Source organism: Vombatus ursinus, unplaced genomic scaffold (assembly GCF_900497805.2).
Source record: "Vombatus ursinus unplaced genomic scaffold, bare-nosed wombat genome assembly UNPS02012602.1, whole genome shotgun sequence".
NCBI classification, from domain to species: domain Eukaryota; kingdom Metazoa; phylum Chordata; class Mammalia; order Diprotodontia; family Vombatidae; genus Vombatus; species Vombatus ursinus.
In genome coordinates, this window is record NW_020952380.1 from 1,912,143 (window position 1) to 1,933,538 (window position 21,396).

General features: G+C 39.0%; 2 protein-coding genes across 4 annotated transcripts in view; both read right to left on the minus strand.

Moving 5' to 3' along the window:
* MTHFD1L (methylenetetrahydrofolate dehydrogenase (NADP+ dependent) 1 like) overlaps positions 1-12,172 on the minus strand; it is a 214,189-nt gene extending 202,017 nt beyond the window's left edge. The window contains exons 1-2 of the mRNA XM_027857977.1: positions 12,080-12,172; positions 363-447 (exon numbers count right to left, since the gene is read on the minus strand). The gene's annotated coding sequence lies outside the window, so the exon portion shown is untranslated. The remainder of the gene's footprint in view (positions 1-362; positions 448-12,079) is intronic.
* A 2,281-nt stretch (positions 12,173-14,453) lies between these two features.
* The window catches only part of PLEKHG1 (pleckstrin homology and RhoGEF domain containing G1), a 272,236-nt gene continuing 265,293 nt past the window's right edge, over positions 14,454-21,396 (minus strand). For all 3 annotated transcript variants that reach the window (XM_027857998.1, XM_027857996.1, XM_027857997.1), the window contains one exon: positions 14,454-19,482. In XM_027857998.1, the coding sequence (XP_027713799.1) occupies positions 18,389-19,482 (1,094 nt within the window). In that variant the 3' untranslated portion in view covers positions 14,454-18,388. The remainder of the gene's footprint in view (positions 19,483-21,396) is intronic.

The window sequence follows — 21,396 nt, forward strand, 5'->3', positions numbered from 1 at the left end:
GCATCCCACACAAGGAAAAAATAAGAGGTCTTGGGATGATGATGATAATAATAATGATATGATTAATCTCCCTCTTTCCCCCCAACAACAATTTTGTGACTGTAATTTTGTTCTGGGGGAAAAAACTCAACCAAACCAAAAAACCTGCAGTCACTTTTTGCCCTGAAGAGATCAAAGCCCTTTTTGTTATTTTGGGTACAATTTTGTGAAGTAAATAATTAAACAAACAAACAAAAAAAGAAACACTAAACCTATCTGTTCCTTCTTGATCTCTTTGATTTCAAAACTAAGCTTTCTCAAGAAATTTTTAAAATGGGCATATATGGTAAAACTGATCCAAAACAATATACTCTTAACCTTACCTGGACAATTGCAAGTACTGGCTTAAAGGCTGGGTTTCCTTTTTGCAATAAACTCAGAACTTCTTTTGAATTCTGAATTATTTCTCTGCAACAAGAAGAAACGTAATTCAGTTAAACGTCTATTAACAAAAGATATATTTCAACAATGTACTAATTTGTCAAAAAATGTATTGTTTCTGTCCTTCATTCTTGAAGAGGACCAAAATGACATCACTATGTTAGAGTCAAGATATAGTATGTCTGACTCTGGCTGATCAGAACAATAAGAGGTCACAATGCTCCACCACAGGTCGGGTACAAGTAGTCCTGATTCTCTAAATTTGTGCTTCACTGGTTCCTTTTGAGCTGTTTCAATTCCGCTTTGCTCATAGAATACAGCACCTTCTCTGATGAGTACATGCCATGATAGATGGTCCTGTGCCAGTGTCTCCAATGTCACACAATCAATTCCAAAGTTCTTAAGTGACAGTGTCCTTGTATTGCTTTTTCTGACCACCATGTGAATGCTTGCCCGGTGTGAGTTCTCCATTAAATAGAGATTTAGGCAAGCGTATGTTTGGTATTTTAACAACGTAGCCAGACCATGGTAGTTGTGCTCTCTGCAGTGGAGTTTGAATGCTTGGCAGTTTAGTTCTAGAAAGAACCTCAGTATCTGGTATCTTATCCTGCCAGGTGATCTTCAGAATCCTCCTAAAACAATTCAAATAGAAGCACTTCAGTTTCCTGGCATAGCGCTGGGTATACTGTCCAGGTTTCACAGGCATACGACAATGAGGTCAGCACAGTGGCTCTGTAGACCTTCAGTTTGGTAGTCAGTCTAATATTTCTTCTCTCCCACACTTTTCTTTGGAGTCTCCCAAACACTGAGCTAGCTCTAGCAATGTGTACGTCAACCTCATTAAAAAGAAAGTGAAATAACACGGGGTGGGAAGAATGAATTTTAAGGTGGCAGAAAAAAATAATAATTAGCAGTAGCAGAAAACATTTATTAAGTGCCAATTATGTCTAGATCACAATACTGGACACCTAAAGAGATGAAAAATTTGGTGATTAGCACCTACTCTCACAGAGCTTACAGTTTAATAGGGAGATAAGACAACAAAGAAGAGGTCTTGACATGACTTATTCTGTAAGTGCACTGGAGAGATACAAAACAAAGTCTGAGAAGGAAGATCATTACCAAGGATTACCAAGGAGAATTTTAATATCTTCTGATCCATATATGTATTTTTTCAGCTCTGTGAAGATTTTTAAAATAATATCTTCACATATTAAAGTTTTCCTTCATGAAGGTATGAGAAAGGAACAAGGGGGCTTTTGCCGGGCTCAGCAAAGTGTCTAGGAAGCACACAGCATAACAAATGCTTATTGAGGATTACTATTTTATAGAAGCCTACATTTTCCAGTCACATGGTAACTGAAAAAGTGTAGTGAATACTACATTAGTTGACTATAAAAAGCATTTGATTCAGTAGAGCAAAAAGCTCTCTTTCTAGTAAGATGTCTCCTATGCAAATGTCAAAATCATAAATGATTCCTGTAAAGATGTAATAAGAGAGAATACTTTGTTCACTGAGGCTCTGATTATTAATAACAGTTCAGGCAGAAACAGTAAGATGTATGCTGAACGGTGTTTGCCACTGCTACAGATGATGTCTTGTGTCTAGTCCAAATGGAAAAGGTTTTCTTTAAAGAAGGTAAGGTACTCCAGATTATCATGTTTGTGGCTTATATTCTGCTGACTTTGCAACAAGTGCTACACAATGGGCCAGATCTTCTTAAATGTAATCCACAACTACTCTTAAAAGTTTGGCTTACCAACCCATGCAGGAAAATCCAAATAGGTGAAGAATGTGTCTTAATCAGACTATGATAGACAGTAACATGAAATAAATTTGGAAAGTTGGATTGGAGTCGGATTGTGTAGGACCTATACACTCAGTTGGGGAATTTCTATTTTATTCTAGAGGCAATGAGACCTACTAGAGATTTCTGAGCAGGGGAGTGATAAGGTAATATTTGTCTTAAAGAATATTAACTTAGTAGCTGTGTGAAGAATGAATTGGAGAAAAGAGAGACTAGAAGTAGGGAGGTTATTGCAATGGTCCAGAAATGATAAGGTGCTGAACTCTGGGGTACTGGACAGATGGGAGAATGGGGCAGATGTGAGAAATATTATGGAAAAGGAATTAACAGGACAAGGAAATTGACAGGATGTGGAGGGTGAAGTAAAATTAAGCATAATTGTGAATTTGTAAATTTGGGTTATTAGAAAGATGGTGGTACTCTCAACAGAAACAGAGAGATTTCAAAGAAGGGCAGAATGGGTTTAGTGTGTTAAGAAGATGAATTCTGTTTTGGAAACAATGAGTTTGAGACTTATAGGGAGAGATGTCCAAGAGGCAACTGGTGATAGGGGAGGAGTTCAGGAGCTTAGAACAGAACGTTACCTTTGTAGAGATGACAACTGAAACAATGAGTGATGATAAGATTACCAAAAGAAAGAGGTTTGTACACAAGAAATGACTCCATGAGAGTCAACCACATTTAGTGAGCAAGAAAGCTATCATGATCTCACAAAGAAGACCTCAGAGAAGGAGTCATATGATAAGTAGGAAAAGAACCACAAAGGACCAGTTTTGCTCAAGTCAAGGAGAAAAGTTCCATCTGCCAAGATAAAAGTTTAACTTTTTGTTAAAGTGCTTAACCCTGTCAAGAGGCAGAGTCTGGACAACCTAAGTTCAAATCCAATGACCACGGGCAAGTCGTTTAATACCAATTTGCCTCAATTTCCTCAATTGTGAAAATGAGGTCATAATAATGCTCCTACCTCCCAGGAATGTTTTGAGAATCAAATAAGATATTTGTAAAAAGCATTTAGCACAGTGCCTGACACATAATAAGGGGTATATAAACGCCGATTTCCTTTCCTTTCTACTTCTGAGAGAAAGGAATAGCTGAAATAATCTGAGCCAGAGGAATGAGAAAAGGCTATCAGATTTAAGAGTCAAGAAAAAATCAGTCACCTTGGAGAGGCCAGTTTTAATCTAGGGCTGGTTTCAAAAGACAGACAGCAATAGGTTGAGAATTGAGGGGGAGGTGAAAATCTGGAGATAAATGAATACAGATGACTTTTTCCAGAAGTTTGGTTGTGAAAGAAAGAAAAGATATTGGGCAATGAATGACTTGAAAATTGTAGTAAAGTCAATGAACAGTGTTGTTTAATGATGGGGAGAACTAAGTATGACTTTGGGATCAGGAAAGGAATCAGTACCTAGAGATATACTGAGATGAAAGGGAATGACCAAAGGGGCAAAGTCTCAGAGCTGATAAGATCTGGGGCACAGAGGGGTTGACGTTGGCTAGAAGGGCTACCTCTTCCTCAGAGACCTGAATCAACTAGGAGAGAATGGGAAAAAAATTACAGATTTTGAGGGATGGAGAAGAGGGAGCATCATTAATTGCAGTAGGAGTTCTAAGAGGCAGAGGTAAGGAAGGAACTATATACCTGAAATGGGGGTGTGAGGAAAAGGGAGAAAGCATAGAAAGATCAAATACACAACTTTCCCTAGGATCTGCCTTGCTTAACTTCAAGCAGGTTGGGGCAGATACAAGCTATGCACTGAATTTTTTAAGGACAGTTACTAATAAGGAGGGCAGTTCTGCTTTGTGCAATTTTTGAATATTTGTTTTTAACAAATATTAACAAATTTTAACAAATATAACAAATAAGAGCACCATTTCCAGAGGATTTGTTCATTGGAAGGCATGAAATTTGTTAATTGAAATATTAATGTTCTTCATTACAACATTTAGCAAGGTACTACTATATTATAGCCTATTACAGAGTTATTAAACATTCTACTCAGTAGGAATTTGGTTTCCCAAATTTCTCCATTTAGAGATAAAGTCACTTAACCCAGTTTGCCTCAGTCTCCTCATCTGTAAAATGAGCTGGAGAAGGAAACAACAAAGTGCTCCAGCACCTTTGCCAAGAAAACCCCAAAAGGTCATGAAGAGTCAAGAACAACACAAATGGTGTAACAACTCTTGATTATTTGGTGGCTTTTTGCCTAGGCTGTGGATTAGGCAGCCCAGTATTCTTGTTCTTCCCTCTAGCTCCAGACTACAAGTCATTTTACTTTAACTAGCATCTCCAGAAGCAGAAGAAAGTTGACAGGAAATAAAATGCAGACTTACAATGAAATCAACCATTTCTCTTGGGCACTTGTTAAACATCCCCACCCAAGCTTGTCTGGGCAAGTAGGTTAAAGGCAATAACCAAAAGAAGGGCTAGAGATTATTTTGGACTTCAGCCACCCTTCCACTATAAGAAGGTTCTTAAAGAGCCTTCCAACTGCATTCTAAGGTTTTTTCCTTTCTTGAAGTTTAATGATGACTGTTTAATTAGTGGTAATGCCATATACCTATACCTAAAGGAATCTCCCTTCTCTTGACATCCCAAAGCTGTGATTTTATACACTGATTGCCAAAGAGCAGGTCACATTTACTTCCTGGAACTCAATTTTGGGGAGATGGGGTAGATGTGGGGAAAGGGTTCAGACTTGGTGGTCTTTAAGGTCCTTTCCAACTTGAAGTGTGTGCCTTTATAGCAAGTTTATACATACTATTTAGATTTTATAACATTCATTCTACTTAGTGTATAAGGGAGTAGAGGGGGAGATAAAATATGGTGGATGAGATAAAGGACTCCAGAAGCACAAATCTAACAGCTCATACTCAATTGCCTATCAATTATCTTTTAAATTTAACCAAAGATCCTTAAAAAAAAAAGTCTATTAGGTTCATATTTAATCATCCAATGTGCAAGTAGGCCGATGTCTTTGGATGGTACCTGGAGGGGAATAAAGCCTTAAGGCTGGAAAGGTTGGAAACGGTAAGGTTATATTTAATTCTAAAGGTAAACAGATAGGCACCAGAGCTCCCTGAGTTTTACTTTTGAGAGATTTCAACAAAGGCAGAGTAAATAGCTAACAAATAGCATTTACTTGCTTCTAAGTTTAGAAAATTTTGAAGAGTAGTACGACAAACTGGAATCAGAGTTTATCTAGTCTAGAAGGTCCCCAAAACTAGAAGATGCTTATTAGTAGCAATGTATAGAATAACAAAAGCTTGATTTGGCTTTGTTAAAATGTATGTGCGAGCTTGAAAAAAAAATCCATAGTACTGTTAAGTAAACTTCTCATAAATAGAACAATTTCAATGGACTTTGGGAGAGATTCTGACCTTATAATACAATGATAACAGTATCAAAAAAAATCTGCAACTAATTTTATGATTCATCTCTTAAGGACCTGCCTCAATTAGCTTTGGTAAAAAAAGAATAACTCAATCTTCACTCAGCTTTTGCAGTTATAAAAAACAACACCTTGCCCCAAATCCCATTTTAAAATATAACTTCTTGGGGCAGCTAGGTGGCACAGTGGATAGAGTACTGACCCTGAAGTCAGGAGGACCTAAGTTCAAATCTGGCCTCAGACCAAACACTTGACACTTACTAGCTGTGTGACCCTGGGCAAGTCATTTAACCCCAATTGCCTAAAAATAAAAAAAAAATTAAGAAAAAATAAAATATAACTTCTTTCTGAAAATAAATAAGCAGCAAGGTGATCCATGCTGGAAGTCGGGAAGACCTAAGGTCAAATCTAGCTTCAGACACTTAGTAGTTATGTGTTCCTAGGCAAGTCACTTAATCTCTCTTTGCCTCGGTTTCCTCAACTATAAAATGGGGTTAATAATATTTGTAAAGTGCTTAGCACAGTTCCTGGCACTTAGTAGGCACTATACACATGTTTATTCCCTTCCCCTCATTCCTTCTCTGAAAAGAATGTATATGAGGTGGTACAGGTCCTTCTGACTCCAGACCCAGTGCTCTATCTGCTGGACCACCTAACTGGCATATAATAATACTTTACATACAATTCTAACAAGTTTCTTCAAACCACCCATACTACCTACATGTGGGGAGAAGGGAGAGGAGGAAGAGAGAAAATGTAGACACAGGATTTCAAAAATTATGCTTATCTGGTAAATGACATAAGATCTAAAAATAACTTGAGAGTAACAAAGGATTTACAAAGTGCTTTTACACACAAGATTTCTTTTAGGCCTGCAGGTGGTTTTCCCCAAGGTTCTTACCAGAAGAGGTGAGTGGAGGGGATAGTTAATGCTTCTTTCACTTTACTCAAAAGACACAGAAAGTTTTTAAGAGTTCTAATAGAGTTCTCCAAGGGCCAAGCTTTCCTTCCCCTCCCTAAGTTCCTTTCTGGGCCTTTCTGGGGAGGCTGTTTCAGCTAGTTAAAGCTGTTCACATCAACCTAGGAAGGCAAGTACAATGAGGAAACTGATGATGAACGAATGAAGAGGTTAAGTGATTTGATCCAATTCATACAATGTCAGGAACATTGGTTTTTTCTGACTCCAAACCCAGCAAGGAATCCACTAGAGTGACTAGACCATGTTGACCTTCATTACATAAATGTTTGTTAAACTGAAACAAACTAAAACTAGGTTTAAACAAGCACAGAAGCTTTGGCCTTGGTTTTACCAATGCCTTTCTCTAATAGCAAACTAGTACTCCCATTTCAACTCCCTCCCAATTCTTACACTACAGTGGGAAGAACAGTGATTCTGGAGTTACAGAGACTGGATAACTATCTTGGACTCAGCTAATTACCTTCAGGGTGTCCCTAGGCAAACCAATGAATTCCTCAGCACTTTGGATTCCTTCTAGGTAAAATGAGGAGAGGGAGGAGTGTAAAAAAGACAGTAGCCTTTAAAAACTGACCAGCTAAATAAATAAATTTTCTTTCCCCTGCCCTAGCCTGAACCTTCCCTTACACCCCATGTCCAAGCTCCCAACTTCCCTGAACTGATCTAGATAAGAATCCCATAAAAACCCACCAGAATTCACTGGCTTTGGAGAAAGTGCTCCACTCCCACCCAGGACTCAATGGACCCAGTTTCCACTCTTCTCCCTGACTGACCTTTTGTTCTGTATGTCCCCACAATAAAGCTGGCCTGATTCACTGTTCTGTTATAATTTCTATGCTTCCTTGTACTGGGTTTTTGGTACTCTGAACCAGCCTGAGCTTCCTTTATTAAGACAGGGTGGTATTTGATAATTTTAGATGGTTTCTAAGGTCACTTCCAACTCTACTTTTAGAACTACATAATTAAACCTTCTAGCCTTATTTAGGTTTATATGACTTTGTTTTAGGATTCAAAATTGTTCCATTACTTACTTGAAAAGAACAGTGTTGCCACAAATAAAAAACAAACAAACAAACAATGTTTCTAATTGTGAATTTTCCTGCCCACTGTTTTGGAAAAAACTTGGGTTACAACCAACCTCTGGAACAGGGCAATTGAAAAGAATAATTAGATAACATTAACATCCAGAATTCTGCTTTCCATAAAGCAGTACTTTTCTCTAGGCAATAAATGATGATATAGTCTGTGAATAGATGAGAAGATATGGGGGATGAGGGTGGGGGGAAGGCAGTGCCAGACTCTGAAGAATTGTAATAGTAGTAATAATAGCTCATATTTATGTAACATTTTAAGCAATTTACACATATCTCATTTCAGATACAGAACACAGAAATCAAGGTCATTTCCAGGGTGAAACCAAACAAATCAATCGATAAGCACTTTATTCAGTGCTTCCTAGCTTCCAGGCACTGTTCTAAATACTGGATTGAAGAGGAGCAACATGTAAAAGCACTGGAAAGGCAGCTAGGGCTTTAATTGTAAAGGAGATCAAATGCAAATCAAGTAGTTTACATTTGAACCTATATGTAATAGGGGGCAGGTAGGTGGCTAAGTAGAGTAGTCAGGAAGATCTGAGTTGAAATCTGTCCTCAGACACTTACTAGCTGTGTGACCTTGGGCAAGTCACTCAATCTTGTTTGCCTTAGTCTCCTCATGTGTAAAATGAGCTGGAGAAGGAAATGGCAAACTACTCCAGTAACCTTGCAAAGAGAACCCCAAATGAGGTCATGAAGAGTCAGATATGACTGAACAACAACAACAATATGTAATATGGAATGCTGGAATTTACTAAGGGGAAAGGGAGTATTATAGTCAGATTATAGTCATATATTGTAGTCAGATCTGGGCATTTGGAAAATCATTTTGGTGGTTATGTGGAAGGATTAGAGTAGTGAGAGGCTTGAAATAGAAGAAACTACATACAGGAATTGGGTGAAAGCAAAACACTAGAGACATCAGTTAAAGAATTATGCTATTGAAGTCAACATGTATTAGGGGCTTACTTTGCATAAGGTAATGTTAGGAGGGATGCATATTCAGTTCATTAATCCTCTCTTTTTCTATTTTGTTAAACTATGTTTATAAAGATATCATTTTTCCCAAGGACTATTTTAGCTGCATTCCAGAAATTTCTGTATGTTGTCTCTCATCATAATCATTTTCTTTTATGTATTCATTGTTTCTATGATTTGTTCTTTAGCCTATTCATTATTTAGGATTTCCTTTTTAAGTCTCCATTTGGAGTCCAGTTCTTTTGTTTGCTGTCTCTGAAGCAATTACTATTTTTATTGTGTTATGGTCTATAAAAGATGCATTAATTATTTCTGCCTTTTATTTTTAAACACTATCTCTGTCCCCTAGTACGTGGTCAATTTCTGTCAAAGTTCTATGTGGTGCTGAGAAATAGTTCTTTTGCTATCCCATTTAGAAGATACCATAAATCTTTTAACTCAGGTTTTTCCAAAACACTGACTCATCTTATGGGCAGGATGTCACCTAGTCCAGTCCATAATGCCCCCGCCTGCCTTTTTCACTTTTACCTCCGACTTCTACATTTACCCTTGTCTCTTTATGTATATTTAGAAAAAAAAATTTCTTACTGGTCTCTCTGCTGTCATTTTGTGACTGTTGCTGTCCCTGGCTGGTGCATTTATTCACTTCTGAATTTCTGTTGTTTACTGTGTTTGAGAAGTAAAGAATCTCCAATGTTCTTTTTTCCCCCAAAATGCTTCAAACACCTCTTTATTGTTGAATAGCCACCTTTTTTCAGGTACTGTTAAGCTCAGATGTGGCAGGATAAGTCATCCTGAGCCCCATTATCCTTCAAAAGACATTATTCCATTTCCTCCCACATTTTCTAGTAGGTGCAAAATAGTCTTCTTACTATTTATTTTCCTTTGTAACTGAAGGTCTTTCTCCTGATCAGTTGCAGAACTTGTTTCTGAATTGAATTATAACCAGTACATGTCTTGGAGCTTGTAGCCTTAGTGTTTTTGTTTTTTTCCTAGAGGGAAACTATAAGTTCTTTCAACTGGTATTTCATTTTTTATGTTCAAAAGTTCTGGGTAGTTCTCTTCTATTATTTCCTTTAGAATTATGGTGTTCAGGCTTGATCATGAGGTTGTTTCTAAGCATCTTATCCTTGAGATCAGAACATTGATTAGATAGTGAGCGTATTTTATCTCAATGATCATTATTGTTATTTTTTACTTTTCTTCTAGATGGTCCCTCACTTCAATATTCCCAATCTAATGTTCTCTTACAGTTGCTCTGGTGAGTCTTGCCATATTTGTTTTCTAACCTGCCAATTATCTTTACCATGCAGTCCTCAAGTTCTGATCCCATAATTCTCATTTCTCTTTTGGCCCACTCAGGAGCATGCCATGGTTCCATACTCCCCTCACATTCCACAAGGTCCCCTGTCTCCTTAAGTGTTGGCTCCTTTTCCTTTGGTTTGCAGTATTTATTCACAGATCCCTAAACTTATTTACTAGAGCTGGAGGAAAAATTCCTTCTGTTCTTAATGCTTTCCCTGTTGATTTAACAGGTCTCTGAGTTTTCTTCTTCCTGAGATCTTTAGTATTTTCAATATCCGCTCCCACCCCCTCAATTTTTCTCTATTCACTTTTTAATTGTCTCTTCAGACAGTGGTGGTTTCCCTAAAGATTGTATCTCAAAGCACCCCAAGCAGCCTGCCACACCAAAATTCTCTGCCTCTGATGACTTTTGGGTGTACAGACCTGGCCAGGGGCTGAATGCTGTAATCTTTTCCTTAGACTTAAGATAAATAAATCAACAAAATCAATATATAAATGTATTATATGATACATTTGTATACAATACATTGTATAAACTCTATAAATAAAAGAAAATACTTCCAAAGAGAACCTTTTCAGCTCTAAATCTATAATCCTGTTAATATTGACCAATATCAGATAACTACACACTATCGAGGTTTGGGGTGGAGGGGAATCAGAACCAATTAGGTTCTCTAGTTATTTTTTCAGCCTTGGCCAAATTCACTGAAAGCAACTACTTAGGCCTAGGCACAAAGGGGTTGCAATTTCTGTAGGAGGAGGTATGAGGCTGGTAAACTCCCAAAAAACAGCCACTGACTTGAAATATTTGTGGTAACTAAACCATCATTAATTACACTGCTTCCCAACCAATCTCAAACATTTATTAAACGCCTACTATGTGCCAGGCACTGGGCCAACCAAAAGACCGTAGCTTTTGAGCTACTACACCTGTTCTTCAATTTCTGACTATAGTGTGAGATGATTAATATTAATGAAAAGAAGGCTCCTTAACGTTTCCAAGCGGGTAGGAAATAGACGGCAGGCTCCATCAGCTGGGATGGCTTAGGGTAGGAGTCCCCCCATTTTCGGTGCTAAAACGGTTGTTTCTTTTTTTAAACAAACAGCATATTTCAGAGTGGCCACTTTTACCCATTTGCTGTATCCAATGTTTTAAGATTCTCCAACCCTCCCCCCACCCCACTTCATTAGCTCACACTGTAATATTGGCCATCCCTCATGAAGTCACCTAGTTGTCTTTAACATTACTTTTCCATAAGAAAACTTGGTATGCAACCAAGTGTAAACATATCCGACAGGGTTATTTTTTTAAAGCCATAAATGCATCTAACTATGCAATCAACCTATTAAATCCTAGATATTTTTTTCCCCCGAATGTTCTGAGACATGATTCAAGTCCAAGGGCTGCCAGGGCAGGCTGCCCATTCATTTCCAGTTAGTGCCTCTGGATGGAACAACAAACAGAACTTTCTGACTGGGAAGCGCCGCCCCGGCGGGACAAGCTGATTCAGACCGGCAAGGAAGGAGGCGTATGCGGCTTCGGCTGCAAGGGGGGTGGGGTCCCCAAGCTCCAAACTCCAGGCCTTTCTCCGGAGCAGGCAGCTGCCCAGTGCACAGGCCGGGGATGGCGGGAAGCAGCTGCCGGCTGAATTCTGATAGGGCCTCCTCTTTCTGTCTCCAGCAAAGCGTTACGTGGTTGCATCAGACCCGGCGGCGAGGCGCGGCCCCTGGCCCGGCTCGGCCCCTGGCCCGGCTCGGCCCGGCGCGCTTAGGCGCACGTGGGGAGCTGGGGGAGCCTCTCGCAAGCACACGCGCCGCTGGGCTAAGCGCGGTGGCAGCGCCAGGCTCCCCCGAGACCGCCCTTGGGGCCTCTCCCCGCCGTACTTGGGCAGCGGCCGGATGCGCACACCGGCCCCGCGCGATGTCCCGGTGGCGCCCGGCTGCCACATCGAGGGCTCCAACAAGTTGTCACCAAGCATTCATAGCCACCTCCCCCGGCCCCGCGCTGCCCTCCCGCCGCCTGGGGGGAGAAGCGAGGCCTCCGCGCCGACCCCCTCTGCTCCCAGGGCTCCCGTCGGGGAAAGTTAGCGGGCTCGGGGAGCTCACCTGACCACGGCGTCCGGCTTCAGCGGCGCTTTCCCGCCCGCGCGGCCGCTGCTCCCGCTCTGCCGCTCCTGAAGCCGCCGCTGCCCGAGCAGGCCCTCGCCCGCGCTGCCCCCGCCGCCGCTGCCAGCCCGGCAGGGCACCTGGATGCTCCCCCAGGGCGGGAACGGGAGCCGCGTGGCAATGCCCGGCCGGCAGCCTCGGGGGGCGCGAGGGGCCGGGGGTTGCTGCTGCGCCCAGCGGAGCTGTCTGAAGACCCCTGGCAGCCTCGTGGTCATGGCTGGAGCTGCTGCCGCCGCTGCTGCTGCCGCTAGTGGCCGAGGAGCCGAGGATGCCGGCGCGGGCTGCTAGAATCCTCCGCGATGCGGTGATGCCGCGATATCGCCGCGGCCGCTGCCAAAGGGAAGAGACGCTGCCGCTGTGCCAAGTTACTCAATCCTGGGGCTCTACGCCGGCCGGGCTGGGCAGGGCGGAACTCTTGGGAACTCGGCAGCGAGAGAAGCCGCAGGAAGCGAGCGGCGCTTCCTTCTTAGGGGACCAGAGGCCAACCCCTAGAGGGCACTCCACCCAGAAGATTGGGCACGCCTGCCAGCCCCGAGCTCGGTGACGCCCCGGGAGATTGCATCGAAGCACCTGCCCGACCCGGCTCCGACAGTCAAAGCTGCCCAGACCCTAATTCTGAGGGCGTCACCTTAGCTTAAAATATAAAGCAAAGGAAATAGTGGTGCTGATGCAAACTCCCTTTGCAACAAAGCACAGTCCCTTTAGCTGGGACTGTTGGCTCCTGTCTGCTGCTGGGGGTTAAAATAATAAAGGAAAAAATTACAAAGTAGCAAGTATCCAGTTAGCCCCAGGCTTTTGTGAAAATAACCTGGGACTCACAGACGTCCCAGATTTCTAGGGATCTATGAACTCAAATGGAGGAAAAACATACATCTTGATTTTCAGTAACTTAAAATTTAGCATTTCTTCTAGCTATTTAAACCACATTCATGGGGGTCTCAGACTGGCAAAGGGGTCCACGACACATGCCTTAATCTTGCCTGATTCCTTTCCTATCTGTCCCACTCCTTCTTGTGCCAGAACAATGTTTTTAAATCTCCAGGGTTTGGTCTTTCTGCAGTCCTTTAGTCATTTGACCAAATCTGCCCCGAGTAAGATTAATTTGACTCTAAAAATGGAATTTCAGAATCTAAATGGTACAAAATCTAAAGGGAAACTCCTCTTCCTGAGATAGTCATTGCCAAGGACTAATAAATAATATTAGATTTTGTTGAACTTTAGAGAGGTTGTAAATTCAGTTGTCCTCCAACTTTATGCTCCTTTTAAGAACTTTGTAGTATTCCCCTGCCACAATATTTTAAAATTAACCGAATTCCTGTTCCCTCAAACTTTTGGATTCCGAAGGTTTTTACCTATTAACTTAATGAACAGAGAGACGGAAACAGTCAGACACAGAGAGAGGAGACAGACAGACAGACGAGACAGACAGACACATAGAGAGATTCAAACTCCATTCCCACAATTTTTGGAAGTGCCTCAAGCCTAAGAGACAGTAAGAAGTCCTGGACAACCCATAAACTGGACTTTCAGATTCTAATATTGAACAGTAAAATTATTTTAAAAAGTTGACCTTATGGCTAAATTATCATTAATGAAGCCAGGTTACTAAAGGCTAACTTTCCATCCATAGTCAACCAGTAGTTCTAACTGTATCAATATTTAGCAACTAATTTTTAATTTGGCTGATTCTGCTTATGGAAATGTAATCTTTTAAGTAAAGAACATCATGGAATTTGTTAAATATTTGGATACTGAAATTCAAAAACATTGAATATTTACTTTATTTTATTCCAATAGATATATTCATATCTTTCCCAGCGTTTGAAATTGTCTATTGATTGACTTTAAAATGTTTTTGAAGGTGAAGAGGGTAGTAAGTGATGCTGACATTTCTGGCATTTCCTTCCGATGATACTTACAATGTCATTTACTGGTATTCTTAAATAGAAGCAACTTGGCAAAGTGGCTAGAGGGCCAGTCTCACATCCAAGAAGACCTGGGTTCCAGGGCTGCCTCTGACAAGTACTTGCTATGAGACCCTGGGCAAGGCAACTCTCTAAGTTGCACAGAAGGTGCTTATTTCCGTTTCTGAAATTTCCCTATGCAAATAAAGTCACCGATCCAGTCAATTTTATCCCCTAATTTTCACACTATAAACTTATAAAAGCTCTAACATTTCTTTATTGTATTACAAGTTTTTAGACATTTGTCATAAACATGGTCTGCAAACTGTCTATATAGCATAAACTGTATTTCCCTTGGGGTTTGACATATTTATTTAAATTTAGCTTGGAAGAAAAGCAAAAATGTGAAGAGCTAAGTTTAAGAGTACATACTTTATTTTTAAACAAAATAAGTCATGAAAAAAGTGCGACAAGAAGCTCTAAGTCTTATCCACAGGACAAGATTTGACAAGGCTAAAATGTAACACACACACACACACACACACAAACAGAAATGTTGAGGAAGTTACTTGTGTCATGAACCTTTCTCGCTGGTGGAGATGAGTATAGCTGCTCTTATTCACATATAGAACCATAAACAAAATGCAGTGAATTGGAGAGCTCTCTAGGAATGCCTTAGAAACTTTTGCCCTTTACAATGTAAGAATCTCTCTGGACCCGATTCTTTGTGTCAAATAATGTTTTTTGCCTCTGTCTAAAAATAAACATGTTACTTAATGCCTGATTATATCATCTATATTCATGGCTCATTGCAAACTAACTTTTAAAAATTATTCACATTTTCTTTCCTCTGTGAGACTTTAGTTAATTCACATTCTTCATTAGGGACAACAATTTTCCTGTTACCGATTTCTTTAAATTAAAACATATTACTAGAGCCAATCCAAAGTCAAAACAATCCAAACCAGTTTTTGCCTTAGGGTCAAATAGCGCAAGGGAACATCTCTCTCGTGGACTGACAGTCAAGTTGAAAATTCACCTTTAAAAAGTCTTAGAAAGGTTCTTCCTTCCACCCCAACTCCCCTCACACACACACACACACAAAAAAAAAAGTCAAAGAATATGTACTTTAAGTACAATCTGGATAAGTTCATATTCAAGAATGGAATTGACTTTAGGCTACATATTCCACTAGTCTTCATGAAATATTTTTTTTTAATTTCTGTTTTTCTTTTAAATAAGCATCAGATAAAATTAAGATTGCAAGCAGTATGACACTAATTGGCCCTGAACATCTTTTGCACAATTGAAAAAAAATTCAATAAGCAATTAGTTCGAAGTTAACTTCATGGGGGTGTGGGGTGGGGGATAAGTATTTAGTGTTGGCTTTATGACAATTTAGCTACCTATAGGACCCCACTCCAAAAACAACTCTAACATGTTTCATGCACTCTGATTATATAGAAAATGGCATAAACTGGCCCCAAACTGGCAAACCTATATACTGTTCTGACCCTCATCAAATTTTCTATCTGTCATATTCATAAGATGTGAGGTTAACTGTAGTTAAGGGCAGTCAAAAAGGAAAATCTGAATTTTTTTAGTTAAAACATTGATTCACACTATAATTTACTTTATACTTTACAAACTTTATTAAATAATGGGCATTGCTAAAGTTCATTATCTTATATACACTATTTTAAACTGTTTTACTAGAGGCAATTCCCATAGGTAGCATTCTATGAAGTGAAAATTGAACTTATTTTTAAAAAAAAATCGAGTATCCAGTACAGGGATTTAATATGACAGAAAGACACATTTCTAAAATGCACAAAACTTTTGGTTTCCTGGGAGCTTATATAGTAATACAACATATCCCTGGCCATTTAAAAACTAAGTTAAAGCATAGAACTGATGATTCGCAGCAGTCTCAAGTTCACCATAAGGTTATGTACACAGTCCTCAAAATCTGCACCCTAATAAAAAGAATTCATTTGAAGACATAAAATACAACTTTGCCTAAACATGTAAATACAATGATATGTACATATACACTTTATACAATAAAGGGAGCTACTTCAAAGCTGTCATTTGCAGGGTGTGTGAGGGGTGTCTTATACTTTCAAACATCAAAACCATGCAATTAGCAAAGCAGCATCAATTTGAAGAATCATTTTTATAAAATGAAAAATGATCAGCTTATTATTTTCAAGAATTCAATCCATGCCAAACACAAAGAAAAGGAGTTGACTTCATTCCAGGCATATTAATATTCAAGCAGCTTTTTTGTTTCCCAAGGGGCACTGCATGAACTTGCTGTTTTTAAGATTTCTATGAAGTCAAGAAGTATGCGATTTTTGTGGCTCTCCTTTTTTTTTCATGAACAGCTTGATCCTGAAACCCCAGGATACTGCATTTTTTAAAGTAATCAAAAGGGTGAAGGGTTCAGTATCATATTAACTCTCCTCCCAAAAAAAAATTTTTTTAACACATTTGGTGAAGAAAAAGAGCAGAGATTAAGCAAAGAGTGATTTGAAGAGTCAAATATATAGTTGTTGTTGTTTTTAAGTGGCCTAACCATCCATCACTATAAGGAGAATCACATTTTATGTTTTGCATTTAAGGATATGAGGCATTGGATTTAACACAAAAAAGGAATCACAAGTAAGATGCCACCTTGATTTTGTACTTTGTTTTAGTTTCACTCATTTTAATGAAGACAACATAGATGACCCTAAATATCATACGTAATTTTATTTGCCTATCTAAATGGGAAAATGTGGTAGGGAAAGGGGGGAGGAAGTAAGCATCTATAACTGCTTCAGACAAGACTTTGAAGTCCACATTTTGAAAATCTATCTTGTTTCTGCATAAGATCTTTTGATTTCATATTTCATTCATGGGACTTGTGATTAGGTAGGTTCCTTTCAAATAAAAATTAAATAAATCTGCTACTACATTTCCCAATTTAAAAAATTCTCCAAATAAAAAAAACTGTGAAAAGAGGTCCTATATATTTGGTGTCTTTATACAGTACTATGGTACACTGCTTTTTAGATACAGTATGGCAATGCAAGGCTAGGATGGCAATTAGCAAAAGTGGCAAAGAAAGTTTTGTAACAAGTCTCTCTTTGTAAAATATCTTTAACGAAGATTTTGTGTGTATAGACACAAACATACTACATGCAAAGAAAACAAAAATCAAGTGGCATTCCCAAGTCACTAGAAACTCTTGAGACATGTTTTCAGTCAAGTCCCAAACTAATGAGGTTGCATATAGGCAAATGCCCTTTGAAAACACAAATCTTTGGGGAAGGGAAGGGTAGTTTAAAAATGCCATGGTATTATGTAAGAATAATCTATTTTCCTTCCATGAAATGTACTGCAATATGTTTAAGATTTCTTTTCAATTCAACTTATACTAATGGAAAACAAACTATTCCTAATAGCATGTCATCTCTAATACCAACCATCTGATTTCTGATAGAGTTAGATTTACTTTCAGGCCACTGAAGGAGTTACTATCCAGGCGTCATAAAGTCAGCAATGTGAGTATCAATCATATTCTCAAGGCCTTCTTTTCAAATAGCAAACAGTGGCAATTGTGAAAGAATCTACCTAGGTAATAACCCCAGGGAAAATGTTCCTTTTCCTTCTAATGTTTTGGTCGTGGGCAGTATAATTCCTTGTGGTCATATAATTTTTGCATACTAAATTAGCAACTTATCTGAGCTCCCAGCAGAAACCAAAAAGTGGACAACACATTATACTAACCCCTAGAAAAGGCAATTCCAACAGAAGGTTTTTGTCAAGCACTGAGAAATGCAGTAGTGATGATAACGTAAAGCAGATATCAAATTGACCCAGATATCCTTTAGATAACATAATCTTTGACTTTTAACCTAACATACTTTAAAAATTTTTAATGGTGCTTGCTCTGCTACCTGTGATAACAACTGCCACCCAATTATGCATATTGTTGCACCGAAGTGCTAAATTTCTTAAAGTCTGGGCAGTATTGTCAAGATATGGAAGAAAGTGGCCAGACCATAAAAAAGACCAAACTTTGAGGTGAAAGTGGAAGACAATAAGAAGAATAAGCTAAGGACGTTCAAGTAAAATTGACTTAGAAATCAACCATCCACATAAAATATACCACTAGATGTTAATGAATATTCGCTACTAGTAGAGTCCTGTCTGTTTCAACCTTTTCAACATAATGTGCCATATCCTATACATCTACAGTTTCATATTGATGTGTGAACACTACATTGAAATATGTCATTAATATTTGTAGTACATGGATATTGTAAAAAGACAGCACAGTCATAAGCTATGAAGTACTTTAGGCAAAGCTGCTTGAGCTGAGACACTGAAATTTTTCCCTTAGAGCCTGGACAATGTTCTGCTGATTGGGTGAGGAATTACTCCACAGATAGTCATTCAGTTTGTCAGAGTCACCATATGTTAGGTAAGGTGAAAGGTTAAGTTTGCTGTTGACTGGTTTTGTGGAAGAAGCACAAAGACTGCTTAAAGAATGAGAGGCGATGTTGCTATGCTGATCATCAGTCAGCTCATCCTCTCTAATCTTTGGATCAGATTTCTGAGGGCAATTCTGGGCTGTCTCTAGGTCTGATTCATCCTCTTCTGATTTTATCTCTACATAGTCATCTTCATCTCCTTCTACCTCTTTGAAATTGGAAAAATAGTTCTGTGTGGCTATCTGGGCACTTAATGGTAAATTTTTATTCACTACCAGAACCTTCTGTGAATCTTGGAGAGTCACATCAGAGCATTTTTCAGCACCTTGCTGGCCTGAGACAGCGGTACCTAGTAATAAATCCTGTTGACTATCACACCTTGAGCTTCTGTGTGAAGAGAGCTGCTGTTTCTTTCCCATTTCATTTGGGTAATTGATAGAGTCCACCAATTTATTTAGAACAATTGAAGAAGCGGACTGGGACCAGCTGTATGACTGGGATTTATTACTTGTTCCTTTCCTGCCCAAAGAATTATAAATGTGGATGTGACGTAAATTTTCTTTATTAGGCTGGTTTATTACAATGCTCCGTCTTTGTACAGGGCATTCCAGAGGAGTGGATGTTTGAAGTGAAGGCACAGAACAAGCTGTTGACAACTGCCGTGGAGTACTTTTTGCATTCATCTCTGAGGAAGAGTATCTTGACTTGGTATCTTCATAAGGCCAGGCATGGAAATCTGGTAATTCTCCATTACTGTATGTAGAGTGCAAAAGCCAGTCTTCTGCTTGGGAGTCCTCATCATCCAACTGGGAATGGGAAAAAGACAGAGGCGGTGGGGATGAAGAATGGAGGATGGGTGATTCTCGAGGACTAGCCCAGCCGTCTTTCTTTGTTTTAAGGGGCGTCCCTCTGAATACAATCTGATCATAGAGCTGGGAATATTCAGCAATCCTGGCACCTAGAAGAAACAAGTATTTAAACAATTAAATATCCATAGAATAATTTCAATACCCACCTAAGATAAAAACCAATAGCATTTCATAGAAGCACTAAATATAGTATTCAAAGCAGGTGGCAATATAAAACATACTATTTATTCTTCCAATTTTAGGAAATCATTCCATCTAAGGATCACATTACATTTTATAATTCTTGAGTATCTGATACCAAGGGCATATTTGCAGGCATCCACCATAGTCAATATAAATTTCTAATTATTCTCACAAGTTTGAAATAGTGATAATATGTTGAAATGAGACACCACAAAATGAGAATGTTAGCATGTAAACATTAACAAATAAAAAATTGAGGTATTTATTAAAACAGAAGTAACTACAACTTGTAGTCCAACGGTTGCTTTTAGTTACCAATGATTTTGGATAGCTATTGAACAATGTGACCCAGAGAAGCCTATTCATTACAACTATTCCTACCCTATAGCAACTAGTATTTAGGTAGAGCATTAAATTTAGGAAGACCTGTGTTCAAATCCTGTCTCATATACTTAGCTGTGTGACCCTGGGCAAGTCACTTAACCACTGTCTGCCTCAGTCCCTTCATCTGTAAAATGGGGACAATAATGGCACCTGCATCCCGGGATTGAATGAGGTAGTATTTTTAAAGTGGTTTGCAAACATTAAAGCGCTATATAAATTGTTGTTTTCAGTCATGTCTGACTCTTTGTGACCCCTTTCCAGATTTTCTTGGAAAAAAAAATGCTAGAGTGGTTTGCCATTGCCTTCTCCAGATCATTTTACAGATGTAGAAACTGAGGCAAACTAGGTTAAGTGACTCACCCAGGGTCACACAGCTAGTAAATGTCTGAGGCTAGATTTGAATTCAGGTCTTCCTGACTCAAGGCCTGGCACTCTACCCATTATATCACCTAGATGCCCAGCTGCTATATAAATGCTAGTTATCATTATTACCCCATTTTTACTTCTCAAACCTGTCCCCAGTTTTCTACCACTTGTTCCCTTGGTTCTGCTCACCTTGCTCTTTACAGTTTCATGCAAGTCTTTCCATGCCTTTCTAAGATCACTGAACCCATCATTTCTTATAGCATAGTAGTATTCCATCCATGATTAAAAATAGAATGAATTTTTTAAAAATTAAAAAAAGAACAAGTTCCCTGCTTTGTTGCCTAAAAATCATGCATCAATCTTGGACACTCATAACCTGGAGTCATTCAAGGAAACAGCTCATTTCACTTCCCTTAGTTATTCAATGTCACCTACTCAAAGCAACTAAACCAACCTTAAAAAGTGAATTGTCCTTGTACTAAACCAATTGTTGTTATTCTTATTATTATTAGTTTGGCCACTTAGTACTGTTCTAGAGAGGTGGTATAGTTCCTTCCAATGAAGCTTTCATTGCTTGAAATTTTGTTATGAGGCTCTTATTCTCTACTTCTTTTTCTTATTCCACTTCTAAGTGTAATTATTTCTAAGTAGATTAAATAAAACATATAGTATGCAGACAGCTGTCAAAATAACTTTGGGATTTTAAGCTGGAAAAGACCTTAGAGATCAAGTTAATATAGTTCCCTCCTTTTACAGATGTAACAACCGAGGCCTAGAATTGGTGAAAGTACCATTCTCCCAGAGACCCAAGAAGCACATGAGAATCACATGCCTCTCTGTCTTTTTGTTCTGCTCCCAGGAGGACAGGTTACAGTTGGTCACTACTCTTGTATGCCCTTCACAGACATTTTTCTTTTCCTCTTTGATGCTTTTCTTCAGCAAAATAACCCTGGTTTAACTTTGACTTTAGTGGCCCAATTTCCCAACCCTTTCTTTCTCTAGCTCAAATTTCGTGGTAAGAATGAGACGTTGAGTCTGAGTACCTTTTGTCAAAAGAAAAAAATATATAA